Genomic DNA, 12,506 nt, shown 5'->3' on the forward strand with positions numbered 1-12,506 from the left:
TTCTGACCTTTTGGAAAAGTATTATGCTTTGCTTGAACAGAAACTGAATTAGAAAATCTGACTTCCCAAAGCAGATAACTACAGGTATCATAAAATGATTGTTTTATAAATAATCAAGTTTATTTTTCTCAATAGCTCTTTGTTTACTGGTTACTGCTTCACATAGAATAGCAGTCATTATTCATTTAGCACATGTATTTATAATAACCATATAAGTTAACAATCATTGGAAGTATTAGATTAAATAAAACCTGTGATTTGAATGCAGTTTTTCTTGGCATTTTCGTAAAAACATGTATGTGAAATGCATGATTTGTAAAATTTTCTTTAGTAATAAACTAAGCTGAAAAATTATTGCAAATTAACTGTATATTGTTGGTAACCTGGGAGATACTTATTACCATCTGTGTTGATAGAAGTACGTGTTGTGTCATGTCTCAATTAACATTGTATTAAACTACTTGTGTAATTAAATGGATTGTTTAAAAAATGCATATTTTTCATTTCATCAGAGTATCTAGAAACAAATCTGAAAAGAAACGTAGAGATCAATTTAATGTTCTCATTAAAGAACTGGGATCCATGCTTCCTGGTAATGCTAGAAAGATGGACAAATCCACTGTTCTGCAGAAAAGCATTGATTTTTTACGAAAACATAAAGGTAAATTTTTAACTTTGTATAATGGAACAGACTCTCAAAGCATTAGTTAGAATCTTGGCATAGATGCTTAAGATTGGATGCTTCCTTGGCTTTTTTAAGAGAGAGAAATCAATTGCATTTTAAAAGATTTCCTAATATGTTCATTCTTTCATTCAACAAACATTTATTCCATGCCTACTACATGATAAATCCTCATGATGCAGGGTAACAGTCCTGAATTTCAAGTAAGTCAAGCCAGGGTAGACAAACATGTCAGCACATAATTACAAATATGAGTAGTGCTTGTCAACTGCAGCAAAAACACAGGAAAGAGTATATCAGGGAGACTTTAAAACTAGTTGATTTTTCAACTGAGTCTTTTAGATTAAGGAAGACAGCACGTCACACAGAGGGAATATGTGCGAAAGCAGAGAAGCAGGGAGACTTCACTGTCACTGAAGCATGTTTGTGTTGGAAAATTATGGGTGTATTCGAAAGAAAGGAAAAAGCTAGATAATATAAAGTTCTTATATGTCATTTTAAAAGGTTTTTTCAATTCATATCTAGTAAATCAACACTATAAAATAAAGTATTTGTTAATAGAAGAAAATCATCTTGACAAATGAGTCATGAAAAGAAAATTTAAAGAATATTAAGTATTTTGGTAACAGATAATAGATTAAAAAAAAAAAAACCTGTAGAAGGAAATTTCCTTTTTCAAATGTGAATGAAACTGTTAAAGTCAGGACAGTTAGTAATTAGTGCCTCTGTTTTACTTCTGCCTAGCTCAGTTGGTAATGCCTTACCAGACTGGTTTATGTTCCACCACTCGTTGAAACTGTTTTTGTTAATTTCACTTATGACATTACCTTCCTATCTCCAAATAAAGCAATAGCTTTTTCTTATACCTCATCTTCTTCTGCATCTCTACAGCACTGGAAATTTTTATCCTTCCTCCCTTGGGCTTCCCTTATATTGTACTTTCACCTCCCCTTTTCTAACTGAAACTAACTTCTTTTCTCTCTCTTTTTCTACCCTCTAAATGTGACATTCCTAAGTCTTATCCTTGTTCTCTTGCTTTCTGTACACTCTCTCTCTTGCTTTTCTCATTCCATAGCTTCAGCTATTGTGTCTCTATTAAACTACCAGATTTCTATTTTTAGATGCAAACATTTTAGCCATGTATTTCCAGATAACTTCTAGATCTTTCTTTTGCATGTCCTCAAACTCAGTGCATCTAAAATTGAATTTATTTTCATTATGTCAAGTTACCTCTTTCTCTTAACTTGCCTTTTTTCATTTTTATACTACCGGCCTTTTAGTCACCTAAGACTTAAACCTGAAAAAATTTTAGGATTTTTTTTCATCTTCCTTAGCGCCATATCACAGTTGCCAAATTCTGTTGATTCTTTTGTAAATATGTCAATATTTATTGCCACCACTATCATCACATTTTACCTCTACAAATAGTATCTCACTAACCTCAGTGCCTGTTAAATGGCACACTCATTGAAATCAGTCCAAAAATACTAGGAGTTCAATAAATGATTGTTGAATGAAATGAAATGCATATATTTCCCCCTGACAATAGAGGATGAATTTTGGCATTAGGTAATTTGTTTTTTCAAAATCAGATACATAATTCTCACAAAAGTAGTATTTCTGTTAAGGTGAAAGGATTTTATATACATATCATCCTAAAATAGGCCTATGTTTAATGAAACTTGATTGGATTTGTGGGTTTAAATCCTTTTCCCAAATGTATATAATTGATATGAATTTTAAAAGCACTATATTCCACACATTTAGTAGCTATACTTCTTAGTTACTCTTCATATTTCACTACAGGCATTTCTAATATGCTAACTTATTAGACAGTATGCTATATTTCTTTGATGATAAAATCAGAATTTAGCTTATACTTACTACAAAGTAGAGTATATTTTGTAGAATATGGTCTATGACATAGATTTTTATTCTGTCTGCTTGTTTTAATATGTCTACATTTAAAAATAGAAAAAATGTGTTATTAGGTTTCATCATTTATTAATAGCTTTTTCATAACTAAATCTATTAGAAGTATGTAGTGAAATAAAATAGTAATAATTGTTACAAATATATGTCCCACAGCAGGGATCTCCAAATTTTTGACCAGCTATCTACTATTGTACAAAGAGGACACTAAGAAAAATCACTGTGGGACTATTACTGTAGTAAAGTTTTTGTGCAAAATAGTAATTTAGTCTCTTTGATTAATTAAGATGGAGCACTTAAGATTAGGAAAAAACTTTTTGCCCAGCAGTAGGCAGCTAAGGCCTTCTGTATTGAAAGCAAACCAAGTGACCTCTTTGACCTTTTTCAGCTAATTTCCCTAATGCTGCTGTAGACATTGCTATTTGAATGCCAAGGGAAGGAAAAGGAAAAAAAGAATGTCTTCAAAATTCTTGGAGCAAAAATCTTGTTTGGTCCTTGTGTCAAATAGGAAGCAATCTCAGGCCCATCAGCAACATAACAGAGCGCCAAGAGAAAAACTAAAGAGACTGGTATCACCAAGAGACCAAATCCAAGGAGATAACTTGCCACGTTATCTCAAATATTTCATCATACCAAAACCTGAACCTTTTGATACCTACCCAATAAATGTTAATGCCTATGGTTGTCATCTTTAATTAGACTGGGAAGAGAGAAGACAACTTGTAGGACTTTTGTACTCCTCTGGTGGTTGGAGTATGCCACTAATATGTCAATCTGTTTACAGAAATCACTGCACAGTCAGATGCTAGTGAAATTCGACAGGACTGGAAACCTACATTCCTTAGTAATGAAGAGTTTACACAATTAATGTTAGAGGTATGTCCAGATTTAATTTTTGAAAGTTTTATTTTCCTCAAAAAAGAAATCACCGGGTGACTTAATATACAGGTGTACCTTGGCGATATTGCAAGTTGAGTTCCAGACTACTGCAATAAAGCTAATATTTCAATAAAATGAGTCACATGAATTGTTTTGTTTCCCTGTAGTCTATTAGGTGTGTAATAGCATTATATAAAAAAAATTGATCATACCTAAATTTAAAAATATTTTATTGCTAAAAAATTCTAACAATCACCTGAGCCTTCAGCAAGTCTTAATCTTTTTGCTGGTGGAAGGTATTGCCTCAGTGTCAGTGGCTACTAACTGATCAGGGTGATGGTTGCTGTAGGTTGAGATGGCTGTGGCAATTTCTTCAAATAGTCAGCAATGAAGTTTGCCACATCGATTGATTCTTCCTTACAAGAAGATTTCTCTGTAACGTGCAATGCTATTTGATGGCATTTTACCCAGAGTAGAACTTCTTTCAAAATTACAGTCAGTACTCTCAACCCCTGCTGCTGCTCTGTCAACTAAGTTTGTGTAATATTCTGTATCCTTTGCTGTCATGTCAACAATATTCACATCTTCGTCAGGAGTAGAGTCGATCTCAAGAAACCACTTTCTTTACTCATCAGTGGAGCAACTCCTCATCAGTTCAGGTTTATTAGGAGATTACAGCAATCAGTCACATCTTCAGACTGCACTTCTAATTCTAATTCTCTTGCTATTTCCACCACATGTACAGTTACACGTTGACCCCCTCAAAAGTTATCTACAAGGGTTAGAATCAACTTCTTAACTCTTGTTAATGTTGATATTTTGTCCTTCTCCCATAAATCACAAATGTTCTCATGCCATCTTAGAAGGGTGAATTCTTTCCAGAAGGTTTTCAGTTGACTTTGCCCAGTTCCATCACAGGAATCACTATCTGTGGGAGCTGTAGCCTTGTGAAATGTATTTCTTAAATAAGACTTGAAAGTCAGAATTATTCCTTAACCCATGGGCTGCAGAATGGGTGTTGTGTTAGCAGGCATGAAAACAACATTAATCTCCTTGTACATCTCCATCAGCACTCTGGGCAACCAAGTACATTGTCAGTGAGTAATAGTATTTTGAAAGAAATCTATTTTTCTGACCAGTAGGTCTCAACAGTGGGCTTTAAATATTCAGTAAACCATGTTGTCAACAGATGTGCTGTCATCAGATGTCCTGTCATCCAGGGTTTGTTGCTCTATTTATAGGGCATACTTCTTAAGGGCTTTGGGACTTTCAGAATGGCAAATGAATATTGGCTTCAACTTAGAAGTCACCAGCTGCATTTGCCCCTGACAAGACAGTTAGCTTGTGTTTTGAAGCTTTGAAGCCAGCTTTAGCTTCTCTTTTCCAACTTTGAAAGTTCTAATGGTATCTTCTCCCAATAGAAGGCTGTTTCATCTGCATTGAAACTCTGGTATATAGTGTAGCCACCTTCATCAGTGATCTTACCTAGGTCTTCCGGATCACTTGCTGTAGCTTCTACATCAGCACTTGCTGCTTCACCTTGTACTTTTATGTTATGGAGATGGCTTCTTTCCTTATACCTCATGAACCAACCTCTGTTCACTTCGAACTTTTCTTCTGTGGTTTCCTTACCTCTCTCTGCCTTCACAGAATTGAAGAGAATTAAGGCCTTGCTCTGGATTAGGCTTTGGCTTAAGGGAATGTTGTGGCTGGTTTGATCATCTATACAGACCACTCAAACTTTCTCCATATCAGGAATAAGGCTGTTTCACTTTCTTAGCATACATGTAGTTGCTAAAACTTTTCTTTTTCATTCACAACTTTGCTACTTGTTTGGTTGCAAGAGGTCTAGCTTTTGGCCTGTCTCAGTTTTCGACATGCCTTCCTCACTAAGCTTAATCGCGTCTAACTTTTGATTTAAAGTCGGAGATGAGGGACTCTTCCTTTCACTTAAATACTTAAAGGCCATTGTAGAGTTATTAATTGGCCTAATTTCAATATTGTTGTGTGTCTCTGAATGGGAAGCTCCAAGGAGAGGGAGAGGGATGGGGGAATGGCCAGTGAGTTGGTGGAGCAGTCAGAGCACACACAACATTTAAGTTCGCCATCTTATGTGGACGAATCACCATTACAGATATAGTAATAATGGGAAAAGTTTGAAATATTGCAAGAATTACCAAAATGTGGCACGAGACACAACGTGAACATATGCAATTGAAAAAAATGATGCTGATAGACTTGCTTGACCCAAAGTTGCTACAAACCTTCACTTTGTAAAAAAACAAAAAGCAAAACACAACCCAGTAACTGAAGTTCAATAAAGCGAAGCACAATAAAACAAGGTATGCCTGTATAAATAGATTATGGCCACATCTCAAGTCTGAAGCAAGGTATTTGGCAAATTGAGTTATTTTTCTGTTTGTATTTTAGATGGGACAGTTAATTGTGTGTGATTCTTTATGTATTCAGCAGAAATGTTACCATATGAAAATTTGTTAGAGTATAAATATAAACATTTAAACCTGTACTTTAAATCAGAAAAATAAGTGAATAATTTTTATGTATTAGCTCATTGAATCCTTATAACACTCTTATGAAGTAAACACTAGTATCTATGTGTCATAATAGCTAGTATTATAAAGTAGACAATAGTATCTGTTTCTTGCTTTCAGATGGGAAAATTGAGGAACACTGTCTCTTATTTATTTATTTCTTTTGGAGACGGAGTCTTACTCAGTTGCCCAGGCTGGAGTGCAGTGGCACAGTCTGCCCACTGCAACCTCTGCCTCCCAGATTCAAGTGATTCTGCCGCTTTAGCCTCCCAAGTAGCTGGGATTACAGGCGTGTGTCACCGTGCCCAGCAATTTTTTTTATTGTTAGTAGAGACGAGGGTTTACCATGTTGGCCAGGCTGATCTCGAACTTGATCTCAGGTGATTCACCTGCCTTGGCCTCCCAAAGTGCTGGGATTACAGGCGTGAGCCTGGCGAACAGTTGTCTGCTTTTGACCCTATTATGAAATAATACTGGCATTATGGTACTAAAGGGTTGAAAAAAATAATTCATGAATTTGCTCGAATGACAAGATTTCTACTTCTATATTAGCAAAGACTGGATTTGTTTGAGCCATTCTAAAAGATAGGCATCTACTCAAAATAAGTTCTTTGTGATATCCAGATCTCTTTCCCAAAAGAAGTGGACGTGGGGGAGGGTACCATTTTCTATATATTCATCAATTACGTAGAGTTAGGGAAGGTTACTCTGACTCCCAGCTCTATAAATTATATACTGCAAGTACTTCTACTTGTGCTACACTAGTGCTGTAGATACAAGGATTAATAAGATATACATGGTTCCTACCAGAGGTCACTATCCTTTTCGAGAGCCATTTAATTAAACAAGAAATTAGAGTTTAGTGTGTTAACCATTTTAATAGAAGAATCCCTCTTGTAGTATCTTTTCCGCTGTGTATCTTCTACTTCTTCTCCACTGGATCTTCCTTTCCCTTTGACTACAAATATACTTGCTCTTTTTTTAAATGCCTTCTGTTGATACTTCACCCCCTTAGAAATGTTTGCCTTTTTCTTTCCTTCTAAAGTTCATGAATGAATGACTTGTAATAGCCTTCTGATTTTGTACTCATTTTTAAACTCATTTTAGTCTGACTTGCCTTCCTGTTAACATAACTTTTTGAAAATCACCAAAATTCATTTCTCATTCTTATTCTTTATTTTATCTCATTTTATACCAAACCATTCCTCTCCTCTTCACTTTGTCATTCTCTCTTCAATTGATTCCTTGATGACAGCGTATTCTGTCTTTATCATTTTCTTTTTTGTAATTTTAATTTTTATTACTATTTTGAGGCAGGGTCTCACTCTGTTGCCCAGACTAGAGTGCAGTGACATGATCATGGCTCATGGCAGCCTCTGCTTCCTGGGCTCAAGTGATCTCACCTCAGCCTCCCAAGCATCTGGGACCATAGGCATGTGCCACCACACTTGGCTAATTTTTAAATTTTCTTTCAGAGACAAGGTTTCGCCATGTTGCTCAGGCTGGTCTCAAACTCCTGGGTTCTAGTGATCTTCCCGCCTTGGCTTCCAAATTGGCTTCCTGTCACAGGCGTAAACCACTGCACCCAGCTTTCTCTGTTATTTTCTCTGGCCTTTTTCTCTTCCTTATCCCTTATATGTAGATAATTCTTCCAGGATTTGTCTTTTGTAGATCTCATTTCTTCAACTGTCACTTCTGTGCCTAGGATTCTCAAATGAAAATACATTGTAGTGTATAAAGTACAAAATTGCTTTTTTATTAAGTCTTGTACTCCCTGCTCTGACTTCTCTTCTGAAATTAAGCTTCACATTTCTCAATGCTTGCTCAAAGTACTTTCTTTATTCCTAATACTACTGATTTCATTGAGATTCCCATTAACTTAATTATTCCAAAAGCCACTATGATTTTCCTAACTGAATTTTCTTTTCCCTCTAAATCCATTTAACACCCTGCTTCCACACTACTCTTATTGAAGCACAGCTCCCTGCCCTAAAATCTTCTATTGGCTTACCATTGTATACAGAATAAAATTCTTATGCCAAAGCCTTTTATGATATGAACTCAGCCTAATTTTTCACCTTAATTTCCTGCTACTCCCTTTTACTTTATCCTCCATATATCTCCTTAAACTTCAAATGTACACCTCTGTGTTAACATATCCATGATAATAATGTGTTCCTTTGTGTGCCTACAAAACATTTTGATGTCTTGTATGCTTTGGAGATGTCAGCATCTTCAAATAAGCCATGATACTGTATATACATGGTTAGATCATGTAATATACCTAGTGATGAAGGTAGAACATTGTCTCTATCTTTTAGAGACCAGTTGTCCAATAGATGGCCAGAGAGAGACTTTTTTCCTCCAGAAGCATTTAAAAATGAACAAAGATACATACCAAGGTATTGTAAAGGGGGAAAGCTAGTATTATATTTTGACAGAACTTTGGATGTTTCCATATTAAATCCTTTGTCATTTATCTTAGATTTTTTATTTCTGTCCTGTGAAATACTTTCTTCTTTTCATTTAACATATCATTATGTTTAATTTCAGGCTCTTGATGGTTTTTTTTTAGCAATCATGACAGATGGAAGCATAATATATGTGTCTGAGAGTGTAACTTCATTACTTGAACATTTACCAGTAAGTATAAAGATCCTACAATCTACTTCTTATTAAAATGCCTATTTTAAATATTCTAAAGCACTAGGAAGTGGACTTTGAGAGCAATGTACAACAGTGGTTAAAGGGGTAGGGATAAGAGCTGTAAGTATGTCTTTGTTTTAGCATGTGTTTTCTCAGCTCAGTCATAACTAATCTGTAGTAACTTAATATTCAACTACAGTTATGCATCATTAAATAACGGGAATATGTTCTGAGGCACTTTTGTCACTGTGGGAACATCGTAGAGTATACCTATGAAAACCTAGATGTATATAACCTGCTACCCACTTAGGCTATATGGTATAGCCTGTTGCTCCTAGACTCCAACCTGTATAGCATGCAGCTGTACTGAATACTATAGGTAATTGTAACACAATAAGTATCTATATGTTTAAAAATACCTAAACATAGAAAAGGTACATGTGAAGGATTAAGACAGTACTGTACACCTTTATAGACTTGTGCACTTAGGCTTCTTTATATAAAAATGTTTTTGTCAATAATAAATTAACCTTAGCTTATTTTAACTTTTTAACTGTGTAAACTTAAATTTTTTTTTTAAACTTTTTTAATCTTGTAGTAACACTTAGCTTAACACTTTGGGAGGCCAAGGCTGGCAGATTGCTTGAGCTCAGGCGTTTGAGACCAGCCTGGGCCACGTGGTGAAACCCCATCTTTAAAAAAATAAAAATTAGCCGAGTGTTGTGGTATGCACCTGTGGTCCCAGTTACTCGGGAGGCTCTAGTAGGAGGCTTGCACTGAGCCTGGGAGGCAAAGGCTACAGTGGGCCGTCCGTGATAGTGCCACTGTACTCCAGCCTGGGTGACAGAGCAAGACCCTGCCTCAAAAAACCAAAAAAACCCCACAAATACATCATACAGCTGTACAGAAATATTTCCTTTCTTTATATCCTTATTTCAAAAGCTTTTTTCTATTTAAAAAACTTTTTTTTAACTTTTTAAACATTTTTGTTTAAAAAGATGTAGCTGTCGTCTCCTATAGTAACAGTACCCTTTTGAAATACCTCCTAAAGGACCTGTCTGATGCTGTTTTAGAGTTAACTTACAAATATATATATAAGGCAGGGGTAGTGGCTCACGCCTGTAATCCCAGCACTTTGGGAGACCGAGGCAGGCGAATCACCTGAGGTTGGGAGTTTGAGACCAGCCTGACCAACATGGAGAAACCCCGTCTCTACTAAAAATACAAAATTAGCCGGGCGTGGTGGTGCATGCCTGTAATCCCAGCTACTTGGGAGGCTGAAGCAGGAGAATCGCTTGAACCTGGAAGGTGGAGGTTGCGGTGAGCCGAGATAGAGCCATTGCACTCCAGCCTGGTCAACAAGAGCAAAACTCCATCTCAAAAAAAAAAAAAAAATGTAAATAGAGAATACTCTAAATCATTAAAAGTATAGTAAATACATAAACTAGTAGATGATTGTTTATTATGTACATATGTACTGTATATAATTTTATGTGCTAAACTTTTATATGATTGGTGGCACAATAGGTTTGTTTACACAGGCATCACCACAAACACAAGTGCAAAGGATGAGTAATGCATTGATTTATGACATTACAACAGATACGACATCACTAGACAGTAGGAATGTTTCAGCTCCACTGTAATCTTAGGGCCACCTGTGGTCATATATGCAGTCTATTGTTGACTGAAACATTGTTAATGCAATACAAGGTCGTACCACTTTATCTGACCTCTCTTCTTCCTGTCTTCTTTATTCTTTTGCTAACTTTTTAGTGTTTCCATTTTAATCAGCCTGTTGAAAATGTTAAATCACTGAGAATGTCTTGAGAATGAATTTCTGCTGAGATACTTGTTGCAATTAGGGCAACTCGTAAATATTTTTCTCAATAGAATTACTTATAAAAAAAACGCTCTAAAAATAGTAGATACAGAACTTTTTATGCTGTGTGACTTTGAACTGATAAAGTCATATTGGCCATATTTTAATTTATTATCTGTATGACCAAAAGGGTAAAGAATTAGAAAAGTGTATTTTGTTTGGTTAGGATGGTGAATACCTGGTTTGTGTGCTTACTTTTTTTCTAATGTCTATTTATTAGTATCTACTCTGTGCCAGACACTGAGCTAGGTGCTGTGCCACAACTGATAGGCTTTTGGGGGGAATTTTCAGTTTTTAATATGTAATGTTACTGAAGATGGAGCTCGTGGTATAAATATTTTGAAGTTACTTATAAACTACTCTTAAAATGCCCCTTTATGTCTGGGTGCAGTGGCTTATGCCTGTAATGCTAATGTTTTCGGAGGCTAGGTGGGAAGATTGCTTGAGGCCAGGAATTCAAGACCAGCCTGGGCAACATAGTGAAGCATCCTGTCTCTACAAAAAAATTTTTAAAAGTAGCTTATCTCTGTAACAGGGTAAAGTAATTCTGCTTGTACATGTCTCTTTCAAGAGATATTGAAAAGTGGTATTTCTCTCCCTTTGATTACTCTGATACTTCATATTTTGTAAAGAGAATGAATGGATTTTAGCACTTAAAAGTCCAGGCTCTAAAAGGGCATTGTTTAAAGATGAAAGCCATGCAGTGAATAATTTGCTAATTTCTTTGGTTCATACAGAAAATAACTTTTACTTTACTACTCCTCTGGGGCTTTATTTTCTAGTAAACTCAGATAGTAGGATAAGCCCAACATTTAAAAACTTGTTTGAGAGTAACACATGAGATTATTAGCAACACATAAGTAAGCTAGCATAGGCAGAAAAAAGGACAGACTGATTAACTAAATTTTCTGGACAACTTAAAAAAATATTTTCATGACAAGAAAACCCAGGGAAAGAATCCGATTATAGGATTAAGATAATGTTTAAGTAATTTGAAAAAAGTATAGTTACATGCTTTTAAACTATATATAACTGTACTGGGTTTTGTCATGCTTACAGAAACTGTCTAATCTAGTCATAGAGCATCGTTTGCAATGTTTTTGCACTTTTAAAAGTCTGCTTCTTAGCACTTGCTTGAATTTCATTCAGAATTAGATGTCCTTCATCTCTGTTCTACTGTTACCTTGTATGTACTACTGTCACGATACAGAGAATTGTAATTTTCTGTTTATTTGGATAGTTATGGTAGTTGTAGCTTCTTACAGGCAGGAACTTTATCTCTGTATCCAGAGGAGCTAGCTAGTTTCTTGGAGAGCCACTCAGTGATTATTTGTTGAATGTATGAAGATGAGTATGCTACTTGATTTGGCTGTTTTAAAAAATCCCTTTCTAATCTTTAGTGAGTTTAATTCCCTTTTGAAATAGACAACATGTGATAGATCTCATTGGAATCGAAGTGTTTGATTAACACTTCCCTCAATAAAAACACTCTCACCTTCCCATTTTCTTCTGGATATTTTTTAAAACATTTTTAATTTTAGAACCATTTTTAGATGTACAGAAAAATGGACAAGGTAGTACAGAGAGTTCCCTTGTGCCCCATACCGTTTCCTCTTACTAACATCTAGATTTTAAAAAATTGTGTCATCCAGTCACTAAATGGTAATGTTGAGCTAATGTAGAAAAAAACAGAAAGGCTATTGATTTATGTCATATAAGTAAATCAGCAGAACTTATATTTCCTTTTCATGAAATGAGTAAGGGAGATAAAAAGATCCAAGTAGTTACCATTTTCTTTTCTTACTATTGAATTGTGTTTGAGAACTGAGTGGATGTATGGCCACATAAAGTATGGTCAGCCTCATTTAGAGATTTTAAGTGTAGTGGTTAATGGAAAGTTTGACACCTATTAAAGTGGCAGGAGAGGCAGAGT

The 12,506-nt window shown here is 35.4% G+C and overlaps 1 protein-coding gene across 14 annotated transcripts in view; it reads left to right on the plus strand.

The window, feature by feature from the left end:
- The window catches only part of CLOCK (clock circadian regulator), a 119,262-nt gene that overhangs the window by 67,212 nt on the left and 39,544 nt on the right, over positions 1–12,506 (plus strand). For all 14 annotated transcript variants that reach the window (XM_073017365.1, XM_037989425.2, XM_037989428.2 and 11 more), the window contains 3 exons: positions 513–661; positions 3,399–3,490; positions 8,599–8,688. In XM_073017365.1, the coding sequence (XP_072873466.1) occupies positions 513–661; positions 3,399–3,490; positions 8,599–8,688 (331 nt within the window). The remainder of the gene's footprint in view (positions 1–512; positions 662–3,398; positions 3,491–8,598; positions 8,689–12,506) is intronic.

This window comes from Chlorocebus sabaeus, chromosome 7, assembly GCF_047675955.1.
Source record: "Chlorocebus sabaeus isolate Y175 chromosome 7, mChlSab1.0.hap1, whole genome shotgun sequence".
NCBI lineage: Eukaryota > Metazoa > Chordata > Mammalia > Primates > Cercopithecidae > Chlorocebus > Chlorocebus sabaeus.